This window comes from Bacidia gigantensis, assembly GCF_019456465.1.
Source record: "Bacidia gigantensis strain McMullin 20006 chromosome Unknown contig_49, whole genome shotgun sequence".
In the NCBI taxonomy this organism is placed as follows: Eukaryota; Fungi; Ascomycota; class Lecanoromycetes; order Lecanorales; family Ramalinaceae; genus Bacidia; species Bacidia gigantensis.
Window position 1 is genome coordinate 481,542 of NW_025408612.1, and position 22,484 is coordinate 504,025.

At 51.1% G+C, this 22,484-nt stretch overlaps 8 protein-coding genes across 8 annotated transcripts; 4 read left to right on the top strand and 4 right to left on the bottom strand.

Moving 5' to 3' along the window:
* Positions 1–97: 97 nt before the first annotated feature.
* NUO78 (NADH dehydrogenase (ubiquinone) 78K chain precursor, 5-prime end) lies at positions 98–2,538 on the bottom strand (the record flags this gene model as incomplete). The annotated part of the gene is made up of 4 exons (XM_044808747.1): positions 98–169; positions 228–288; positions 387–2,358; positions 2,409–2,538. 4 exons carry the CDS (start codon positions 2,536–2,538, stop codon positions 98–100), a joined length of 2,235 nt encoding a protein of 744 aa, XP_044665500.1.
* A 1,558-nt stretch (positions 2,539–4,096) lies between these two features.
* On the bottom strand, positions 4,097–4,891 carry KY384_000211 (uncharacterized protein; the record flags this gene model as incomplete). The annotated part of the gene is made up of 2 exons (XM_044808748.1): positions 4,097–4,114; positions 4,220–4,891. 2 exons carry the CDS (start codon positions 4,889–4,891, stop codon positions 4,097–4,099), a joined length of 690 nt encoding a protein of 229 aa, XP_044665501.1.
* Positions 4,892–5,552: 661 nt separating this feature from the next.
* KY384_000212 (uncharacterized protein) lies at positions 5,553–7,890 on the top strand (the record flags this gene model as incomplete). Its single annotated transcript, XM_044808749.1, has 2 exons — positions 5,553–5,565; positions 5,615–7,890. The coding sequence occupies 2 exons, from the start codon at positions 5,553–5,555 to the stop codon at positions 7,888–7,890; spliced, it is 2,289 nt and encodes a 762-aa protein (XP_044665502.1).
* Positions 7,891–8,226: 336 nt separating this feature from the next.
* Positions 8,227–10,643, bottom strand: KY384_000213 (uncharacterized protein; the record flags this gene model as incomplete). Its single annotated transcript, XM_044808750.1, has 4 exons — positions 8,227–8,879; positions 8,946–9,705; positions 9,752–10,444; positions 10,503–10,643. 4 exons carry the CDS (start codon positions 10,641–10,643, stop codon positions 8,227–8,229), a joined length of 2,247 nt encoding a protein of 748 aa, XP_044665503.1.
* A 577-nt stretch (positions 10,644–11,220) lies between these two features.
* KY384_000214 (uncharacterized protein) lies at positions 11,221–14,407 on the bottom strand (the record flags this gene model as incomplete). The annotated part of the gene is made up of 5 exons (XM_044808751.1): positions 11,221–11,594; positions 11,641–12,374; positions 12,423–12,905; positions 12,957–13,571; positions 14,352–14,407. 5 exons carry the CDS (start codon positions 14,405–14,407, stop codon positions 11,221–11,223), a joined length of 2,262 nt encoding a protein of 753 aa, XP_044665504.1.
* A 1,233-nt stretch (positions 14,408–15,640) lies between these two features.
* KY384_000215 (uncharacterized protein) lies at positions 15,641–16,785 on the top strand (the record flags this gene model as incomplete). The annotated part of the gene is made up of 4 exons (XM_044808752.1): positions 15,641–15,801; positions 15,852–15,945; positions 15,998–16,331; positions 16,646–16,785. The coding sequence occupies 4 exons, from the start codon at positions 15,641–15,643 to the stop codon at positions 16,783–16,785; spliced, it is 729 nt and encodes a 242-aa protein (XP_044665505.1).
* Positions 16,786–17,085: 300 nt separating this feature from the next.
* Positions 17,086–18,499, top strand: KY384_000216 (uncharacterized protein; the record flags this gene model as incomplete). Its single annotated transcript, XM_044808753.1, has 3 exons — positions 17,086–17,306; positions 17,462–18,160; positions 18,421–18,499. The coding sequence occupies 3 exons, from the start codon at positions 17,086–17,088 to the stop codon at positions 18,497–18,499; spliced, it is 999 nt and encodes a 332-aa protein (XP_044665506.1).
* Positions 18,500–20,091: 1,592 nt separating this feature from the next.
* KY384_000217 (uncharacterized protein) lies at positions 20,092–22,051 on the top strand (the record flags this gene model as incomplete). Its single annotated transcript, XM_044808754.1, has 2 exons — positions 20,092–20,685; positions 20,771–22,051. The coding sequence occupies 2 exons, from the start codon at positions 20,092–20,094 to the stop codon at positions 22,049–22,051; spliced, it is 1,875 nt and encodes a 624-aa protein (XP_044665507.1).
* Positions 22,052–22,484: the final 433 nt, after the last annotated feature.

Genomic DNA, 22,484 nt, shown 5'->3' on the forward strand with positions numbered 1-22,484 from the left:
TGAGAAGTCTAACGCTGCTTATCGAGATCGTTGGACGTCATTCTTCGCCTCCTAATCCCTTGACTCGCACTCTACTGCCTTCTACAGCCTTTCTAATTTACATATATGCTGATATTTGCTTTTCTGGAGGACCATACTCTGCCTGGCTGTGAGGCTCACCAGGTGCCATCTGATGGAATGTATTAGTAAATAGCATTTGTGAAAAAAAGGGGAGGGGCAAAACATACAAAATTCGTCTCTGGGTTCTTTTGTTCTTTGGCAGCCGCACAACGAGCCATCGTCGGAGAACTGCAGCACACGAATCAGCGTTTGTTCCTTTATCGAAGCAGGCTGTCATATGAATAATATAGGGGGGCTGGGCAAGGGGAGAAAGGGTGGCAACAAACCTCCTCGAAATTACATCCGTGAAATAGAAATTCTCAATTGCCTTCCCAAAAGGCTTGCCCTCAATTCTCGATCCTTTGTTTTGATCCACAAGCTGGACCTTTGACAATTGAGGTAGGCCTGAGCCCTCAGCAATGTCGTAGCGTCTCAACGTCGGACTGATCTCTTCCATCCGATCCCTCAGTGCTTCCACGTCATCATATGGCAAGGGAGCACCGAGGTACTCGCTAGCTGCTCTGATGATCTTCCAATCATCTCTCGCAGCACCAGGCATCGAGGTCGCTGCTCTACTCATCTGCGTCCTCCCTTCTGTATTTACGTAGGTGACGTTCTTCTCCGTGTAAGCAGAGCCAGGGAGAACGACATCTGCGAGCTGTGCACCTCGATCACCATGGTGGCCCTGGTAGACTACGAATGCGTCCTTTGGAATGTCTGAATCAGTGATTTCGTCAGCGCCGAGCAGCCATATGATCTTAGGTTTCGTCTCGGCGACGGCGGGAGACGGGACGGTAAAGCCAATGTCGTATGCACCAGCGCGGGAAGCAGCGCGCTGGAGAACATTGTAGCCTTGCCATTCGGGGGTGATGAAGTTTGAGGTGTTCTTATCGACGAAGCTGCCGACTATCTCAAAGATGGCTTTCGAGTCTGGGTGTTCAGTCGCTAGACTGCCGACTATAATCAAGGGTCTTTGTGCGGATTGGAGCGTTTTGCCGAATGGACCGGCGAGAGCCTTCTTCAGGTCCGATGCAGAGGTACCGAGATGCTCGAAGTCGAAGGTGCTTTCGAATGGTTCACCTACTAGCCCGATTTCTAGATCTGACCGGAGCCATTGCTTTCGTATTCGCGCATTGAGACCAGCTGCTTCATGCCTAGGGTTTGTGCCGACGAGGAGGATTGCATCAGCTTCTTCGACGCCGAAGATCTTGCTGTTGAAAAGATAATTCGACCGGACGTCGATGCCATGTGCAAGGGGTTTGTCGCCCCCAGGCTGATCAAGAGCCAGGTTGTCGGAGTTGAGCTTGTTGGCGAGATCTTTCATCGCAACGAGTGTCTCTGTTTCCACGAGATGACCGGCTATGACCTTGAACTCGTTTGCCTTGGGGGCAAGCTTTGAGTAGGCAGTGCCAATTTCGACGAGAGCTTGTTCCCAGGATGCTGGTTGGAATTGATTATTCCGCCGTATCAACGGTGTAGTCAACCGCTGTGTTTTCAGTCCATCGCATGCAAAGCGAGATTTGTCGTTGATCCACTCTTCATTGATATCATCGTTGAGCCGTGGAAGTACCCTCATGACCTCAAGACCCCGGGAATCTACCCGAATATTTGATCCTAAGGCGTCCATCACATCTACCGATTCCGCATGTTGTAGCTCCCAGGGGCGCGCTCTGAAAGCATAAGGCTTTGATGTGAGGGCACCAACGGGGCAAAGATCGATGACATTCCCAGACATCTCCGAATCCAAAGCAGTTTCCAAATATGTTCCAATTTGTAGGTCATTGCCACGTCCCGTCGAACCCAGCTCTGGTGCGCCGGCGACATCATTGGCAAACCGTACGCATCTTGTGCAGTGAATACACCGATTCATCGAAGTTTTGATCAGCGGCCCAATATTTTTGTCTTCTACCGCACGTTTCCCTCCGACCTCATGGAATCGTCCCCGGTCTGCACCGTACCGCATGGATTGATCCTGCAGATCGCATTCGCCTCCTTGGTCGCAGATGGGACAGTCGAGGGGATGATTCGCCAATAAGAATTCCATAACGCCCTCTCTTGCTTTGTGCGTCAGTGCCGAGTCTGTCTTGACGACCATACCCGGCTGCACCGGCCAAGCACATGATGCCACTGGTTTGGGGGCTCTTTCGACTTCGACCAAACACATGCGGCAATTCCCCGCAATCATGAGCTTTTCATGGTAGCAGTATCGAGGGATCACGACACCCGCCTTCTCACAGGCCTGAATCAGGGCGGATCCAGCTATGCAATGGTCAGAGCTATTTGCAAAAGTGCAGGGAAAGCTGACGTACCTTCGATAGAGACCTGTTTGCCATCGATTGTGAGTTGCACTTCGGCCGGTCGTGTCGCGGTGGCGGTGAAGGCTCTCTGCCCGCGCCGTGCCAAACGAGCTGCAGACCTCGAGAGGTGCGTGCGCAGCATGGTAGGCTGGCTGGATATCAGGGCTCAGCAGAGGGAGATGGGAATATCTAGATGCAGGCGTGGCATAATCTTGGGACAGTTATAGAAAGTCATCAAGTGGTCGCTGATTGGTGGGAAGGCCCTTCCGTCTTTAGTGCGGTCGGTACATGAATGCAGAGAGGCCCAATCCACCATTTCTGGGCTCCTATACCCAGCCCAGTCCACCGACCTGTGCAGCGGGAAAAGACTTCCGAAGCTCAATATTAATATCAATCTTCACACCAAATGCAGTGTGGAGCCCCCTGCGTCTTGCTAGTCGGCCATCCGTGTTTGCCTGAAGCCAAGATAAGGGTAGGGATCCTTCGTCTGTCGGACGCGGGTCTTACTTGTTGCGACTCAACTTATCTTGGATGACGAAGGCAGGAGAAGCAGAACGTGCTGTCAGATCCGAGCAGCATGCTTGAGCATACTACCAGTCCCTGCAGTGCAATCTGTCTCCTCCTCACTCCGTATAAATAGCGGACTACCCATCCTTGGCCATCTCTCTGCACCGCTATGATCAGCCGCTGATTGATTCCTCTGCCCATATCCCATCTCCTTCGAACCGATGAGGCGCCATGCCTGATCCATCTTCACGTACACCAAACCTGTTTGAGCGCCTACCACCCGAGCTCGTGACGCGGATCTATGTTCACACAGGAAACACTCAGTTACCACTCACATGCAGATACCTATATAGGAGTCTGAACAACAGCAGCGCGTATATCGCCTTCTGCACCCACCTCTTCCACCCTTACAGCCCGCTGGATCATGAGACCATCAAAGTCGCACAGACTCAAGTCTTTTCTCGCCAATGGTTCACAGCCGAGATCGCAGAACAGGTCGAGGCTGCGTGTAGAAAAGGTGTCTGTGCACGACATCAACGCCTGACGCCATGGATCGAAGCCTCCGTCCCGCTGCCGTCTTACCCCAGCCACGAGTTGATCAGGACACTGCTCCGCTGGTTTATCGCTAGACCAACGCAGGTGGAACGTTCACGTATTCTCAATTCGGATGACCGAAAGGTCATCAAAGGCTCGATCTTCACATCCGATGCTAGCATCGAATCCCAAACGTTCCGCAAGAAAGACAATTGGGATCAACAACCTCGAAGCGGATTTGATTCTCACATGAAAGAAGACCCAATGCTGAAATAACCATTATCAACGACGCCCGGATATCAAGTATTTTCGCCGAGCAGCATGACGTGGATAGGGGCAAATGAAACGAATTTCGGAAATTTCACCTCATATGACAAAAGTATTAAAATGAACAATTGCTAGAAGCCCCGGAACCTTTCGCTTCGAAAATTTGACAGTCAGAATAATGCGACATGAGACTAGATTTCCACGAAGCAATTTCCCCGGCCTTCCCCTTACCCAGGAACTTTTGGACCAGGTTTTTGAGAACATTCGCCCTCTATGGGAGGCTGCATGTTGACAAATCACTCAATTCAAAAGGCCGTAGTCGAAACACGAGCAATACGGTCTGTCGCGGGAAATCTTGGTCTGTGATTGGATAAGCAGCTTTTTTTAGGGTATCATAATGCTAGACACATCTTTAATACCAATACGCTATGCATGTAAGGTAGACGAGAACCCTCCGTTAGTCAACAGCAACCAGATCTGGGACCTTTAGTAGCATCCATCTCAGTCAGGTTGACCCTCTTCTCTCTTGCGCCTGGGAGCCCCCCTGGTCCTCTGACTCCACTCCTCCGATCCTCAAGATCATATTTGCCCTGCTCGATTCCTTCATAGATCCGCTGCGCAACGTCAAGAAACGCCGCTTCAACCCCTTCCCCACTCTTCGCCGATGTCTCCACGTACTTCAATACATTATTTGTTCTGCACCAGTCCTCCGCTTCTTGAAAAGTGACGGCTCGCTTGTTCTCGCCCCCGAGAGCTTGTGACGTCGCAAGATCACTTTTGTTACCCACGAGCACAATGACAATACCATCATCGGCTATTTGTCTCAGGTCGCTCAGCCAATCTATGGCATGCAGAAATGTAGGCCGCCGAGTGACATCGAAGACTAACAACGCTCCGGAAGCACCCCTGAAATAAGATCTTGTGACAGATTTGTATGTTTCTTGCCCTGCCGTGTCCCACAACGAGAGCTTCATTTTCTTCCCCTTGGGGTCAGAACCTTCTGGAGAAGTTGGGGAGCTGTTGCTCGGCCCAACATTGACAACACGAGAGCCAAACTCGACGCCAATTGTAACATCGTGTTGGGCGGAGAAGCGCCCTTCACATAAGCGGACTGTAAGAGAGCTTTTGCCGGTGGCGGAATCGCCGATGCAGACCAACTTGGCTATGTAGTCCCAAGGTTGGCTCATAATTTCTTGCAACGGATGATGTTGATTCTCAAACCTCAGTCAATGACAAAATAGGCATAAGAAGAATCCTTATGAAGCCCATAGAGAACTCCAGGGGCCAGACTTTGAAGCGCGCGAGCGGCTGTTTTAATTCATTGAATACATGGAGCCTCGACGGTCGGATCACGATCAGGCCTTTCAGAGAAGAGCAGGCTTCATAGAAAAAGAGCAATCTTTACAGCAGCCTGTCCATGGTGAGCTTAGCTGACAGACGCGCATTGTTCGTGTGTCGTCAACCTCACAGAAAACAGCGAATGTGGATGAGGGCCAATGAGTTTTGTCTTGGCAGCAGACTAAGCCTAAGGCAGCTTTAGCGTCTGATATGTGGGCTAGACCCGGAGTGACGCAAAACGCCTATCTGCCTGAAAGCACGAGACTGCAACTACACCTACCTCCACCTTTCTGCCTATGACTCTCAACAACCTCGATCCCACAGCATGTGCCATCAGACCACTTACCAATCATGAATGACTCGAAAAGCCATCGTACATCGGTCTTGGCTTCACCATCTCTATCGGGCTTGCCCTTTTTGACTTGCCCCGCTTGTCATAGCAACATCGGAAGCTATCTGCCTCTCCAGAAGGTTTTCAGAATTCCAAAAAATTGTCTCGCAGCTTGAGACATGTTCTCTGAATGTATGTCTTTGCTTTCATGTCCCCTCTATTCCAGCTGATCGCACATTAGATGCGAGCAAGTTTCTCGCACAGTCACAATCCCGCATAAGTTTCGGTGGACAGGAAGAGGCTTCCCGAAATCCTTTGCAAAGACGACCAGCTCAAGGTACTTCTCGTTTCCAATCTACTCGATCATACATTCAGCGCCCCACTCCGGCTAGCCCTTACCAAGGCGGCGCTTCGCTATCGCAATTCCCCTTTGCGTCCCGGGCGAATGCACCACTCTTCTACAGCGCTCATGATCAGTTTAAAGAGGAAGACGACGAAGAAGAGCACGAGAGAGAAGTAGCAGAATACTACGCATTGCAGCGATCTCGAAAGCAGCTTGGTGGAAGTCGGCTTGCAGAGTCATCGGAGGCTGAGGATGGCGGTAGCAGAGGCTCGGGACTCGATCGGAGTCAGGACAGCCGGAATATGGATGGACGGCAAGCAGATACCAATGAGCCTGGTATCAGAAGCTCTTGGAGGGGTGACAAGTCACACAACGACCTCCAAGGAGCGGCTGCAGACGAAAGCCGTCAGCGGCGAAGCAATAGCTTGGCGCGTATCGACAGCAAGTCGAGCAGCACAAGCAAAGGCATCATGGAAGACGTCGGCCTGGAAAGTGTAGCACGAAGCACCACGAATGAATCAGATCACGCAGATCCGCCAGACTATCTGGCGCAGGAGATTACTCCTGATGATGATCTTCCTTCGATTCAACAGTTTCGAAAACCACCAAATGCAAGATCCGCCTATCTTCCTACAGAAACAGACCAAGAAGATATGCAGCAAATGTCATCACCAGACTCGGACACTTCGTCGACGCCTCCCGTTGTTTCATACCCTGCCGATCTTCCACCTCGCCACGACGTCTTCTGGGGTACGCTATATGTCATATCTGTTGCTGCTCTCTTCTCCAGCTTCGCCCTCGTATGGCTGCACACATCAGCACCGTCGCTCAAGAAGCCGCTAGGGGATACCATTTACTCGACATTACATGCTTCCTACCATCTCCTTGCTATCGATACCGTGGTCGCGGTCATCGTATCGTTGGTATGGCTCTCACTCCTTCGCTCATATGTGCGGCCACTGGTCTACACCATTCTTGTGGCAGTGCCTATCATCCTCTTCTCCTTCTTTCTCTATCCTTTGATCTCGAGCTTTCAAGGAAGGTACCACGGCGATAGTATTCAGGACAAAGCGATGCGAGGATTCTCCTTCATCCCTGGCATATTGGCTCTGTTCTGGGGTTTTGCTGTCTACAAAGGCCGTCATTCGCTAAGCAAGGCAGTCGGCATCCTGGAATTCTCTTGCCGCATTCTTGCAGTTAATCCAGGACTTCTCATCGTCGGCTTCGCGACTCTGATCGGCGTCACCGTTTGGAGTTGGGTCTGGCTGGGAATGTTCACACGCGTTTTTCTCGGCGGTCACCTCTCAGCAGGCGCTAAGCTCTATATCATTGACGCTGGCACCTGGTGGCTAGGCATCTTCTTCGTGCTCGTCTACCTCTGGACACTAGGCGTCATGTTTGGTGTTCAGCGCGCTACCACAGCAGCAACAGTGAGTCAATGGTATTTCCACCGCCTCACCGCCCCCGCTCCTCGATCAAAGGAAGTCATCAACGCCGCCCTCAACCATGCGACAAGTACTCTGTTCGGGACTATCTGCCTCTCGACCCTCCTCGCTCTAGTCATCCGCCTACCTTACCTCATCCTCCCACGTCGTGTCCTTGCCCTAGCAGGTCTCTGCTCCTACACGGTCCTCCCCTCCACAATCGCCACTCTTACCAACCCTCTCACCCTAACCTACAGCGCCATCCACTCGCAACCTCTAGTCACCTCTTCTCGAGCCCTCGCCCGCCTCTCTTTCCTCGCTCCATCATCCAAACATCCACATTCAGCACAATTCCACGCACGGAATACGCCCACCCAGACGCCTTTGCACTCTTATACCCTATCCCTCCTCCTTCTCCGCGCAACCCGCTTCATAACCTCCTTAGCTCTTGGCTTTGGCGGGTGGGTCAGCACCGCACGCTCGCTGACCCTAGCATCTGCGAACGGAGGGACTACTATCAAGGGAAGTCTGTATGCCTATGTAGTCGGTCTGATTGCGGCAGCCATTGGGTGGGGAGTGCTCGGAGCCATCGATGGGGTCGTTGCTGGGGTTGTGGATGCAGTGGTAGTGTGCTGGGGCAGTGAAGTCGGACGCGGCCAGGGAGTGAGATATTGTCGCGAAGCTGACGAGTTGTTGGGGAGAGATGATGGTGGGGATGAAGAGAGTAGAGGCTTTTTAGGAAGGCGGTAAGATCTGAGGTATGGAACAATCAATTGGTGGAAACGGTTCTTGGCAAGGCGTTGGATAGGAAGGGCTTCGCATAGAAAAGGGGTTGTTAGGAGCAAGTAGAGAGCTAGATAAGAATCAATGGTATTGATCTCAATACAAATTGTCTAATGACCGACCCAAATGGGAACTCCATGCATAGAAATACATCTGCGAAATATCATCATGTGGTACTCGCTTCTGCTGGGTAGGCCCATCGCAGGCCTATCTTATATTTTGAAGGACTCGTATTCTTGCAGAGCCAAGATATAGTCTTCTCATTCTGCTCCCCCCCAAGCCCATAACCACCTTTCCACTCGCTCAATCCGTGATCCTCCACCGATCAAACCACTTCAAATGCCTCCATTTCTTATTATCTCCTTCCATCCCAAACACCACTGCCCTGAACAACCAGAACAGCATAGTCACAGCCACGTAGAAGACCCCGTATACCGCCCACTCAAGCTTCTTATCCTTCCTCTGCAACGGCCTGGTAAACCAGTCCATCACAAACCCCATCGTGAGTATCGCAAAATACAGCGCTGGATAATAATGGTGCACGTACGTCACTCGTGCCATAGCCACAAACGGCGCATAGTGCAGAAACCACCCGATCACGGGATACAAGCCCCCATAATGGATATGATCGATTTCCTCGGGCTTGAGCTCATCATATCCCCTTTGCCAGCGGATGGTATACCACGCTACAAGGGCGCCGAAGATGACGAGGGAGGCAGTGGAGCCCCAGTAGACGAGCGGGTTGCCGAGAAGAAAATATTTTATGATGGTATCGTCCCAGCCGCACATACGAAGGCCGACGTTCAGAATGGGCCACTGCCAGAATTGCGAGGCGAGGTCATCCTGTTTGTCGGGATCGGGGACGAGGGCGTTGTTGGAGGTCATCATGGCGACATTGAGGTGGACGAAGTCGCGGAAGAAGGGGGATTTGTAGGAGCCTGGGTCGCCGGCGGGGACTGTGGTAAGCAGCGATTAGTGCGGTGCTTATAAATGGAGCATGAGATGGGAGGTGATAAACTCACGTCGGTCGTTGAAGTGTGCTTCGACGTTCCAGTGGGTGTAGACGTCGCGCGGTTTGTTCTCTTTTACGCAGGTGACTTCAATCTGTTTGAAGCCCCACTGGGGGAGATTGACATTTCCAGCGCGCAGATAGCAACCGAGAGAGGTATGCCGTAGGCGGAAGGCTGTTGTTAAGGTGCGGATTTTAGAGTAGTCTCGAGTGGCGGCGTCGTTGACAACTTCCATGGTCCAGTGATCCTTGTCGTCTCCGACTGTGGTATTTCCATAACACGAAACTTCATTGTCGCCCTTTGTGACTGGAGCAGAGACAGAGTGAGAATGCAGGTTGCGCCCGGTCTGGGAGTGTATGAGACGCATCACGTCCCCATTGCTGACATACTTGATTGGATCGTCCTGCGAGGGCAATGGTTCATTTCGATTGGGATAGAAGAACCAGTCATTGTTTGCATCTTTGTGGTGATAGCAAGTAACTTGTTGCTGATTAGATCCTTCGGGAAACGTCTGAACGTGAGAGTGCAACAGTCCACCTCCGTAACCCATGTTCTTCAGTGTTGCTCTTGATCCGTACGCTACTTCGAGGGGGCTATCTTTGCCGACTTCCGTTCCCTTGAGATTTGCTTGAAAAAGAGAGCTCATTTGAGCATCTCCTGGACCGCTGTTCTCGAGAACCAAAAAATGGATGTAGAATGAGAACATGTACACGATCATTGGAATGACGATAAGGCCTAGGATACGAGCTCCTAGATGCGCCCCAAGTCTCGCCTGCGATTGTTAGCCTCGTTCAATTCACACCAGCAGAGTTTTGTACCTTTGGCATATTGAGATCGCCAAATTTATTCCATAGATCCTCAGCGGTGTAAGCGCCGACGAGAGCCGTACAGAAGAGACCAACCCATTTCACACTGCACACACAACCAATATTTATGCCGGTCAAGGTAAGCCATAAGAACCATTCAGCAGAGAAACTCTCCCGCCTCAAATTATGGAATCTTGCCCAGCAGAGGGTTGTGGTGAATGTGAAAAAAAGGAGCATTGAGTCCAGCAGTATAAATCTTGAGATAGTTGCGTATGAATTTTCGAACAACACCATCATTGTCACCAGCCAGACTGCCGGCCGCCTCAAGTTGAGTTCCCTTGCTGTGAAGTATGCCAATGGCACACACATTGCTCCGAAAGCTGAGTTGAAAAGTCTCATGAAGGTATAATTCAGCTCTTCTGGATATTTCTCGCCCGACTTGAATTCGAAAGATCCGTTGTATCCAGCCATATAGCCTGATAGCCCTACTAGCATCTTCCCCAGCGGAGGATGTACGTCGAAATAGAACTCCCTCTTCAGGTAATGCGAACCGAATTTGCCAAAATGTGCTTCATCCCACGTCACTATATTTGAGATGCCGATTCTGTACATTCGGGTGAAAAATGCGAGGGCAGTAAAGATCAAGGGGGCGATCAAGAATTCATATTCGTCGAGATAGGATAGAATGTTACTATGACTCGTAGGCTGTGGAAGCATTACTATTAGCTGCTGTGTACGGAATTTCTTTCGCTCGGCGGCATACCTGGACGTTCTTCTTATCATCCACTTCTTCCATAGGTGCAATTGCAGACCCATTTTCCCCTTTGCCTGGGGTGTGTCTTTGCCTTAGGTTGTGGTCTGTTTGAGCTGCTCCGGAGGCATGGCTTGCCTTGGAGCTAGACATTGTGCCTTCGAAACACAATGGACGGAAGTCCCTGCAGTTTTGTGGGCGTGTGTGAAAGTGACGGTATGGCGCAAGGAGGGTGGGCGCTGACAGAAGGGTATGAATCGCGGCAACAGGATATTCGCTATTGCTATATGTGTTCCCCCATTTCTTCGGGTTCGGAGTGGTACGGGGAGCTTGCGAACGAGCCTTGAACGAGGGTTGAGTGGGCGAGCTGGCCTTTCCAAAAGACTTACGAATTTGCAAGGCGGCGTAATTAGAGTTGCGCGGAAGATGCCCGAGAGATCAGAGAAAGGGGAACATGCCAAGACCTTCCTTCAGCCATTGCTGGAGATCTTAAATCCAGCCAGTGTACATTGGACGCAGTCCACAGTGGTAATGACCCCTAGGTTAAGTTCTTTTGAACGTGTGATATAGTATATAAACCACCAGAAATCGCTCTACCACCAGGAAGTCCGGCGCTGGGAATCATGTCTCCACCCTTTCATTCCCTGGTGTGAGAGACAAGTCTAATCTGAATTCGTACCAATCATACCTACATTGAAGTCAATTGCTCATCTATACTTGATAATACAGCTCAATCATCTTCTCGGTCTTGTAATCGCCCATAGTCCCCACCTTTGTCTCGCTTTCCCTCACCCCTCGTCCTTTGCGCCAGCCGCGATATCCACCCTCCCAAGCCTTCGCTTTTGGGAGCGGGCGGCTCTGATGCCTTCCCATCGCCATCAGGGGGATTGATATCAAGACCAGGTATGGCGTTGTCCGCGGTAAAGTTACCTAGACCACGTCCATCACGTCGAATATCCAGTGACGGGACTGGTGAACGCCCGCTCATCAAGGAATCCACCTCAGCTTGCTGGGCTGGAGTTGGCATGGCAGTCGTGGCATCGCCAAAAAGCTGACTCATATCTTCCAAACGTACATTTGCAGTTTCTGGATAGATGAAATATACTGCTTGAGGTCAGCGAAGCTGGGGTCTGAGAAGGGCACACAGCACCGCTTCTCGGGATGAGCTTACCAAGGACGAAGCTGGCAGCACAAAAGAAAGCGTGCACGAGGTACAGTCGCCACTTGATCCATTCTTGCAGGATAGGCGTCATCTCACCTACCAACCAGTTACAAGCCCAATTCGCTGCGGTGCTCAGACTTGCCCCCTTAGCTCTTATGCTGAGAGGTAAAATCTCCGGCGGATAAAGCCATGGAATTGGACCCCAAGAAGCTCCGAACGCTGCGTTATAGATCATCACAAATATCACGGTCAAAGCTGGCGTCGCGTGAATATCAATGAAGATGAAATATGATATGGCTGACAAGGACAGTATCATTGCCAGTGCGCCTGATAAGAGAATAGGGCGTCTCCCCCATTTGTCGACAACATACCAGGGTGGTACCGTAGAAGCCAGATAGGTCAGGCCATTGATTCCAGTCATGAGAATAGCGTCGCGCCCTACCCAGCCTGCGGATTCGAATACAAGGGGTGCATAGTAAGATATGACATTGATACCGTTCAATTGAGCCATGGCTTGAGCAGACATAGCGATGAAGACACGCTTAGAGTATTTGCGGAACATCTCATAGTATGTTCTTTCGCCTTCTTGGCGCTGGAGTAGCACATCCATTTTGATCTCACGGTATTCCTGTCGCGCTTTGTCGTTATGTATATCGCCACCTCCGTAGAGATTAGCTATCACAATGATACCTTCTTCGTCATGATCATTGTCAAGCAGCCATCTATGAGTTTTTAGCAAGGTCTACCACAATCACAAAAGCCTCTCTCACCTTGGTGACTCGCAGATGATCAAGGAGCCAAATCCAAGAAGCAAGCCCATAACGCACTGTAACAGTAGCGGTATCCGCCAAGCATAATCATTATCTATGAAGCTGCAGAAGTAATCCACCCAAACACTCGCTGCGTAGCCGCTTATGTTGCCTGAGAACTCGATACACGCGAGCTTCCCTCGATTGTGGGGCGGCGATATTTCGGATTGATATACAGGGACGATAGTCGAGAGAGCACCGACACCAAGTCCTGCGATGATCCGTCCAAAGATCATCAGGGGCATGCCATTGGCGCAGGTCTGGAAGACGCCTCCAACAAAGAAGACCGCCGAGCCGTAGAGGATGGTCCTTCGCCGACCAAGCACATCCCCTATTCGTCCCACGCCCAACGATGCTATGAAGGCTCCGACTTCAAGAATAGCAACCATTGTCCCTATTTCTGCTCTCGTGGGTTGATTAAAGTAGTCTTTGAAGAAGGAACCACTAGATATGTATCAGTGCCGGCGCTGGCGCATGGTGGGAAGCGCCTCATACGTTATAATACCAGACATCACGCCCTGGTCGTAACCAAAAAGGAAAACCCCTAAAGAAACAAAAACACTTGTAAAATAGCTACCGGCAATCAGCGTATGCTCTTGATCAGATACGACATTATTAGATTCATACAGCAATGGTTTGCCCACCAGGCCATGACTTTGTGCTTTCTGGCGGTTGCCTGTCATTATGACCGCCAGTGACTTCTCAACGAAAGAGATCTTCCTCGGCGGAGGACTCGGTATTTCAATAGCCTCTTTGTCGACTCCAGGTTTAGCACTCCTGCTTGGCGAAACGGTATCGAGTGGATAGTGAACGTGTTTCGAACGCTTCTCTTGCGCTCTTGAGCGTGCAGAGCTCTGATCTATAGAGCCCCGTAGATTGATGCGGAGAGGATCCTCCTCTTCAGCGAGCTGCTCAGCGAGGTCACCGGTATCACTCCAGAGGGAAAAGTCTGAGCCTGCAGAGTCCGTGGAGCGCCGGTGACGGAGACCCTCCTTCTCGTCTATCGAGGCGGAGTCCCTGTCTGGTCGCCGGCTAGGGGATAGAGTGCGGAGAGGGATCGTTGCGGAGTCGGGACTCTTTAGGCGAGGAATGTTGGCGGTGACAGGTGGGCTAGCCAGAAGCAGCCCGTTCAAGGAGAGGAGGAGGCAAGGTATCCAAGCAGTTGGGAATAAAAGGTATTGTGAATTCTACCAGTGGAGGGGGGCGCTGGGGTGGATCCACGGGGCTCCAGGGGGAGGTCGAGTCGCGCGCACACGATCACGTTGGAGGAAGAAGCATTTGACTTGTGCAGGCGTCTCTACCCAAAGCAACAAAGGAATCCTATGACTGGGCTGGCTAGACTTCTGGCAACAGTGGCACGAGATTCCGCCGAAAAATTGGTGGTAGGACTGACAATGGGATCCTTTCTCTCACTTGCTGAGTCTCGTAGGGCAGCTTTTTTTCACGCTAAAGTCTTCACCATACAGTTGGCTCCACTGAATCTATGCAAATAAGATACCTCTCATGCAGCTACTCAGGTCGCGAGCGGGGGAGATGTGCCACGGTCAAGGTATGAATTCAGTCTTGTTTCCATGCAAGCGATCGAGAATGGAGAAAGGTAGATTGAAAGTGCACCACCAGAATTCCAATTTCGGCTGCAACGACTACATCCTTCGAGGCTGAGTACAATATGCCCTACATGAAACACTCGTAGTTCTAAGGTGAGGCGGGAATTGGGTGGAACGCCGCTTGGGAAACGTAGGTAGGCCGGCTACATGCCTCTTGCCTGCATTCACCGCCTAACTCATCTGATATCAGAAGACAGGTAAGAGGAGCTTTGGTCTTGAGAAGGCTTCTCTTGCCAGTTGCTCCGAAGCGTCTCGCATTATCTCTGTAAATATAAGTGGCAACTGCCTAGCATTCGCGACTCTCAGATCGATAGCTTGAAGGAGCCGAGACTTACTCATTTAGCACATTGTTTGTGCAGATACAGGCCGTCATGAAGGCCTGTATTTCCAAACCCATGCTTTATCACTGCTCATGTGAAGACAAAGGCATTCATCTTGTAGCGCTTCTACATGGTCTTCATTACTGTCACTTGTTGGCGTACCAGAGTTATACGAGCCTGCTGCGACCCATTACCGGTAACATCATTCGAGGGCAAGGTTGACACTATTCTCTGCCATCCAAGTCCTGTCCAGCAGAAGGCATATGGCGTAGTCGTGGACGCTCACGGTTCATGAGTTGAACCCAAACTTAGAAAGATCATCGAGCGCGGCATGTAGGCAAGGCAACATATTATTGCCAAAACGCACGTAGATCGTCCCAAGAACTCGTACTATTTTCAAAATGATGCTGTGTATGCAGTTCTGAGTACAATTGTTGTAATGATGGTCCTTGCATCATCATGATTTGGGTCTTTCTTGGTGTGGCTGGTGACGACGGTGCCGCTGCAATTTCGGCAAAGTCCAATTTCCCCTGCAGCCAGCCAGTCATTCAGTCGCAACCACTCCGGAGGCTCTCAACCACACCAGCTCTCCATCGTCTTCAACCTCGAGTCAGCACTCCTCCACCTCGCCATCTACCTCTTTAATTCTGTGCTGCTCGAGGAAGAAAAGAAAAACCTTGCTTGGAAGGCATCTGTACTAGGTCCTGCCGCCTCCCGCCTCGCTCTTTCCTGTTTTTCGCTTTCCCTACCACTTCGAATCGTCACCGTTTGCTCTCTCGACCGACGTAGAAGCGCATCTTCTCAACGAGGAACGACTTGCCACGTGTAAAAGCGATACAATCGTTCTACTCTCTCCGTCATCCTCTTAAATAGTGCACTCGTTGGTTGGATGTGACGACGTTATACTGGTCGACCCAAATCACGCCGTCTTGGCTGATGCAATTTCAAGATGGGGAGTACAGCATTTGGCAATTTTCATGTAGGTCGGAAAAGCTTGAAGCTTGGAGGTCTTTTGTCGCTAACGGCTCGCTACCAATCTAGGACTTCTGTCGAGACTCGACACTACCTGTTTGCAATGTATGCTCCCTCCTCTCAGACCTCCCTAGCAACGACAACTACATACGCAGCAGCTCACCTCTGACAAATTTCTCATAGCTTTTCGATGAGTCGCCAACGCAACAGAAAGCGGGCAGTCAATTGAACGGAGCATTGGATTTCCGTGGGTGTGCATTGAAAGGCATTTCATTGAGCAATGACCGTAATCTTGCAAATCTCGGCACGTCCCTCTGCTCGGAGGAAGGATAAAAGCACTAATGTATCACAAGGCTCAATACTACTCTGCGGTATAGCAATTGCCGTCACAATCTTCTTACTGCTACGGTCAGAACTGAAAAGAGCTGCTGTGGGCAGAAGGTTGGTCTTATGTCTTGGGTTCTAACAGCGAAGGCTGACTTGGGCTTTAGGGAATTTCAATTGTTTCTTGTGGGCTACTTAATCGTCTCGCTTTGCGAGATCTTCACTGTTGGCGGCTTTCCATTAAACAGAAGTGTCCGTCTGGTACGTTTTAGACTCACCACTAGTGGGCGCTCAGCGCTGATACTTTTTCCAGGCTTTTACTGCGGTGCACATTGGTGCCATCGTTGCGACACTATGGGTGCTTCTACTAAATGGCCTAGTTGGCTACCAAATACTGGACGACGGCACACCAATCTCGCTGGGCCTCATCCTAATCTCGGGCATAGCATTCTTTGTGGGTGCGGGCTATGTCGCACTCGACACAGGCTTCGGTTACACGGATACCTTCGCTGGAAGTCGACAGGCACCGAATTACAATCTTGCATTATACGTCCTCTATCAATTGTTCCCATTGATTTGCTTGTTCCTATTCTTTGTACTGGAAACCGTCTTAGTTCTAAGGGTACTTGGTGAAAAGAAACCTATGTGTACGTCTTGTCCCTTTAGTAGTGCCGCTGTTGCTAACGAAGTCAAGTGTACCTCTTTGGGGCTGCCTTGCTTTTCGCCATTGGTCAGATCTTCCAATACATTGTCAGCACGCATATTTGCCAGGGAACGAATGGGAAAATCGACGGCGCTTTGTTTGAAACATTATTTACGCTACTCTCGGTCGTGATGCTGTGGGTATTCTGGTCAAGTATTACAGAGGACGATTGGCCGATGCCTGTAGCAGGAGAGGGAACATATACGTGATATGGTGCATATCGCGGCGTGTTATTCATGACGATTGATGTTATTTTAGCGAAGTCCTTTAAGCATAACATATCCTCGAGTTGCTATGTATCAGAAGATAATGGTTCGGACCCGGCAGTCGGCTTTTGGAAGAGAGTTGCACTGAGCCAAGATGACCGTCAAACAGTGCAGAGACCAAAGGATATCTAAGGGGTGGTTCTTGTCATGCATGGCCCGGGCAGGAAGATGTATACTAAAGCATAATAACAAAGAATTACGACGTAGAACGCTTGACGTACGGTCAAGCTTGCCCTACAATGCCTTCACAAATTCCATCTACGGTTTATCCGGCTTGAAGCCTCGACCCCGAAATGTCTTGGCATAGACAAGGCGCGCCTAATAAAGCAAGGCGATGATTTTGTCACCACATCATTCAGGATGATCGTAGCCATATCATCCCCGATCGCTCTATGTCAGAAATAGCAACAGCCAGTCAAATCCCCTGATATAATGGTCAATTCTGACGATGACTACGTGCAAGACATATCAGATGAAGAGGTGGAAGCCCACCAAGTCACACGAGGCGCTGGCGAAGGTTCTACGGCAAGAGGGACCGGCAGGAAGGGAGGCGGCTGGGAGGTCACAAGAACATGGGAAAACGTAGTTGAGGGTGCTGATGGAACGATTAATTCCACCGTCGAAGGTCTACTTGAAGCAGATAAGCGGAAGAGGTGAGAAAAGCACGGTGTAGAGCCAAGATGGTGACCTTCATTCTCCCCACACAGCCAACAGCATGCGATGAAATGCGATGCCCCAGGCGCACAAAATAAGAGCACGATATATGAGCGTCATGATGGTGCATCTGACTGACAGTCTCCAAATGCAGACTTCTCAAAGATACAACGCCGCTGCAAAGAGGCATAATTCGACATCTTTTGATTGTCTTAGACCTCTCAGATGCGATGGCAGAGAAGGACCTACGTCCGACGCGGTACCTGTTGACCCTTCGCTATGTGCAAGAGTTCATCAATGAGTACTTTGAGCAAAATCCTATCTCGCAACTTGGGATCATCGGCATGCGAGACGGTCTAGCTTTGCGCGTCTCCGACATCTCGGGCAATCCAAGTGATCACGTTTCCAAGCTCCAGGAACTACGTAAAGATGAGCCGAAGGGTCAGCCAAGTCTGCAGAATGCACTAGAGATGGCGCGAGCAGCGCTCTTTCATGCACCCACTCACACCACCCGAGAGGTCCTAGTGATCTTTGGCTCCTTGCTCTCCTCTGATCCTGGAGATATACATACAACAATATCCGCTTTGGTGAACGCAAAGATCACGGTGAGTGTTGTTGGGTTGGCAGCTCAAGTCGCTATTTGCAATACTCTAGTGACGCGGACTAACCCCTCGATCTCTTCCACCGAAACCTATAGCGTCGCACTCAATGAACAGCACTTCCGAGATCTTCTCATGCGTGCTACCGTTCCCCCAACGACTACACAGGCCAAGGACGCGGAAGAAGAAGCTAGCAAATCCAGTCTGCTTATGATGGGGTTTCCGTCCCGTATTGTAGATCAGGCTCCAACTCTGTGCGCGTGCCATTCAAAGCCCACGCGGGGAGGATATTTGTGTTCGCGGTGCCAGAGCAAAGTTTGCAGCTTGCCAACGCAGTGCCCAGCGTGTAACCTGACGCTGATACTCAGCACGCATTTGGCCCGAAGCTATCATCACCTCTTCCCGCTCAGGAATTGGAAGGAAGTCTCCTGGTCACGTGCCCAAGCTTCTCCCCAAGCCAAGTGTTTCGGCTGCCAAACGGGGTTTCAAATCCGATCTACGGTCGCTGCGCCAGGAGAGAGGTCGGGAGCGGTGGGCCCGCACAATGGGATGACTCTGTCGACGAGCCGAGGGAAGGCCAAGAAACCGCATGAGATACCGAAGTCTACGAATAGTGGAGTGAGCGAGAGCGGGAGATATGAATGCAGAACTTGCAAAAACCACTTCTGCATCGACTGCGATCTTTTCAGCCACGAGGTCATCCATAATTGCCCCGGCTGTCAGAGCCGAGAAGGCGTCCTCGTTGCCCAGGTATCAAGTCATGAGGCGGACCAAGTGAAAATGCAGGGGGTGGAGAACGGCGGATGATACTACGCGAAGCTGTGCAGATTTGATTGCTACCATGACCTACAGAAGCGTTGGCGTTGTATGGCGTGCCTGCCACTGCTGAAATGGCATTGGGAATGAGATTGGACATGACTGCATCACACATGATACCCCAGGTCGCAAGTCTGCATTGAGGTTAGGATTGGAGTTATGATTGGAGACTCAAGCTAGGTTGATGAGTGAGTCCTAAACGTCGAAGATGAAGAACTGCCTTGGTTGTGAAGCTACATGCCGTGTCGCTCTGTGGGTCAGGTATCAAACCCACCAGACCCAAGAAGGAGGGATGACGGGTTATCGGGGTCTGTTTCGTCTGAACAGCGTGTCATGCTAGTGCCCTTCTGAACAGCCATATGGCTCACTATGAAGCTGAGGCTCGTGACCTGCGACAATGATCTGCGACGCAAGCAATCACACGTTCCTGGGGCCTAGTCAAAAGCGAAATCCCCGTGATCCTTCACCGTTATGGGTCCCTAGTGTCTAGTGTGTATCCTCTGTGTGTAGTAGCTCTCCCCAAGGCTGACTCGAGTCACTCGACCATCCGCCTGCAGTTAGGGGAGCTTACCTAGTCAATCACCGTGCCAAGCTTGAAACATAGAGGCAGCAATGACTGTATAATTAATGCTCCATTCCACGCCTGAGACGCCTTTCCAACCGGTCCAACGCTCAAGATGACTCAACACGGCAATACTCACGATCTATACTTTAGACATTGGAGATTAGATTTGACAACACCGGCTGGAATGCCCCAAATAGAGACATCTAGTCGAGCATGAGGACTAGTGAAATCTCTTGATCGATGCTGTGCCGCTCCGGCTTGTTTTCCCAAGCCAGAAGGCTGCTAGATGGACTAGATGGGGCCTTATGCACGATTTGTAGACGCGCTGAATATAGTGGGCGGTCTGGCTGGCCCTGGGTGCTGTCGACCTGCTTTCAAGGTTATGCGGGTAATTCCAGTCTGCTAGGACTTTTTTCCTCCAATGACTGACAATCGCGATGCTACCTCGCCGTGTCCTCCTGGCTTAATAATCTGGATTGCCTGCTGCCCGTCTCTACTTTTCCTTCCGACATACACTCCGCATCTGTGGGGAGGTCTTCGCGTAAAATTTGTTCAAACGGCCGCCGTCAGTCAGATCGTAGCTCTTGTGAAATCCCCCCACCCCCCAAAGCATACAGAACCAAATAATCCTCTCCTGGCCCGCACTGTTCGCCCAACCCCAATTTTCGCGTGAGACAGCAAGCGCTATGCGATGAGAGGACTCGTTCCGAAACATGATGCATTCAGAGTGGCTGTGCCTTGCCGTCTCGAGCGTCCAGTAGAAGGGAAAGCGTATCAACACCTGTTGGTGGTGCGGCATTGACCATGAACCATCCTTACTATGGCGGCTCTCATTCTCCATTGGCTCGTAGAGCGACTATTCCTATATCATCTACTTTGGCCCCTTCAGTGTCTATGATAGATCCGGCTTTGGAAACCTCGAATTTTCAATATCCATCCACACCCATTGCTCAGAACAATGGACATTTGCTGCCGAATCAGCTCCATATGAATATGGCTAATGAATTCCCGCCGTCGCCTCAACACCAACGGCAGCAAGCGCAGCAAGCGACACAAGAGGTTCCACGGGCACCGTTGGGGTCACCAAAACGCAGCCTCCCATCTAAAGAGGTCAATGAAGACAATCTCGACGAAGCTTATGCCAAGTTCATCCTCTACTGCAACCCATCAATCCCACTGGCCGTCGAAACTGAGGAGCTCAAGAAAGGATTCCGCAACCCACCGCGCAGTGATGGCAACATCTTCTCAACATGGACTCTGTTTGTGCTCTTGCAGAAACTGGAGAAGAAGGAGATCAAGACCTGGGCCCATCTTGTCATAGAGCTAGGCGTAGAGCCACCGGATAGAGAGAAAAATCAGAGCACTCAGAAAGTACAACAGTACGCTGTTCGGTTGAAAGTATGATCTTCTAATGCCCATCTATGTGTTGTTTTTGTTCCAAAATATACAAGATATTTTCAAAGTGCTTATGTTTCTGGTCTAGAGATGGCTTCATGCCTACCACGTCGATGCCTTCTGCAATTATCTCTCATCCAAGCCAAGCACCTACTACACCGAGAGGCCGCAGACAGACGCCGAACTTGCTGAGACTGTCCGAGAAGGAGTCCCACCAGAGGAGGACCTTGCGGTCCGGGCTCTGCTCCCGGAATGGCGTCCTAAACGTGGTCGGCGAAAAGCTGACGACGTCGCAGAAGGCGAGCAAGGGATAGACGGTACCAATTCGATCAATCAGCATCATAGCATTCGTGCGAGTAGTGCTGAGATATCAACAATGTTTGAGGACCATTACTCCGCTGCCCCTTCGAGCGCCGCGCCTTGGAGTGCGTCACCACACGTGCCACAAGGCGACGTGTGGCAAGCAGCACATGTAGCCATTGCACCAAAAGCTCACAGCCCAGCGCAGCAGCACCAAACTCTCAGTGCCCATCCGAACAGTGCGACACAGCGGATGTGGCAGTTTCCGCGGACGGGTGGGAACACGGCAGAGACTCCGGCTTCCCCTTATCCGCAAAGCGCCATCACCCCCCGAGCTCCTTATTCTGCTGCTCCAGCCTTTGGCGAGAATGAACCAAAATCAGCCCTGCCAGGGAGTGGCACTGGCAGCGCCAGATCGCCAAACACCAAGGTTCGGAAACGTCATGCTTCTGCCATCTCCAGCGCGTGGAATCAGGGTAGCACATCAGGTGGGAAGATTAGGGGAAGACCACCGAGTAATCGCAATGTGCAAGACGGACCCTTTGGCACCTTCCCTGTGAACCCAAATGCCAAAGATAGTAATACATCACCAAACACCCTTCCAACACCCATATCTACCACCACTTCGCAACCACCGCAACATTCTAGCCTTAGCCCACCTCAACAGCATTCGGCTCAGATGTCGCGCCCAATTCCTGCGTCTTCGCAACATCGGCACACGCCAACGCCGCCCGGCGACAGCCATGTGGGTGGCCGCAAGCCCTCGAAACTTCAACTCCAGGTACCACATCAGCCAGGCAATCCGGTCCGTCTCGCCACTCCACCTCGGGTCCTGGTCAACGGGGAGTCACAGCTTCAAGCGCCGGTCCACCAAAGACAACCATCTGCTGACTTTTTCGAGACGTTGGGCGATGTATCCGAAGAGGAACTAAGTAATATTGACCCGAACGAAGAGGATGAGGGTAATGTGGACTGGAGGCGACGTTGCGGCATCCTAGTGCGGAAGTTACAGGAGAAAGAGGAGCAGCTGAAAAAAGTACGGAGGGCGGTTTTGGATGCTGTCATGTGATGCGTTCTTGGAGATTCAAGTGTCATGATCTAACGAATGATGGCCTTCGCATTGAATCACTCAGCCTGATCTGCGCTGTCATGCTCAAAAGCTACATCGATTGCTATCTACCCGCAGGCTTTTCAGGCTCGACTCTGCACATGTTGACGAGTCCACAAAAGGTTGGTGCCGGACCTGTCACGGGGTCCTTGTGGTTCCTGGTGATGGGTTGTGATGGCTAATCTCAGATCTAGTCCCACGCCGTTTCCTTCAGCATGTTCGTCTTCCGGCCCATGAAACGGCTAGGAGGATTGCTCAACTTGAAACGAGTCTCTGACGGCAAGACGCGCCGGTTACCCCAGGCATACACCTACTATGTCCGAATTCTCAGAAACGAATGAGGCCTGAGCAACGTTGCCTCCTAGCTTCGTGCTTGATTTTCGCTTACATAAAG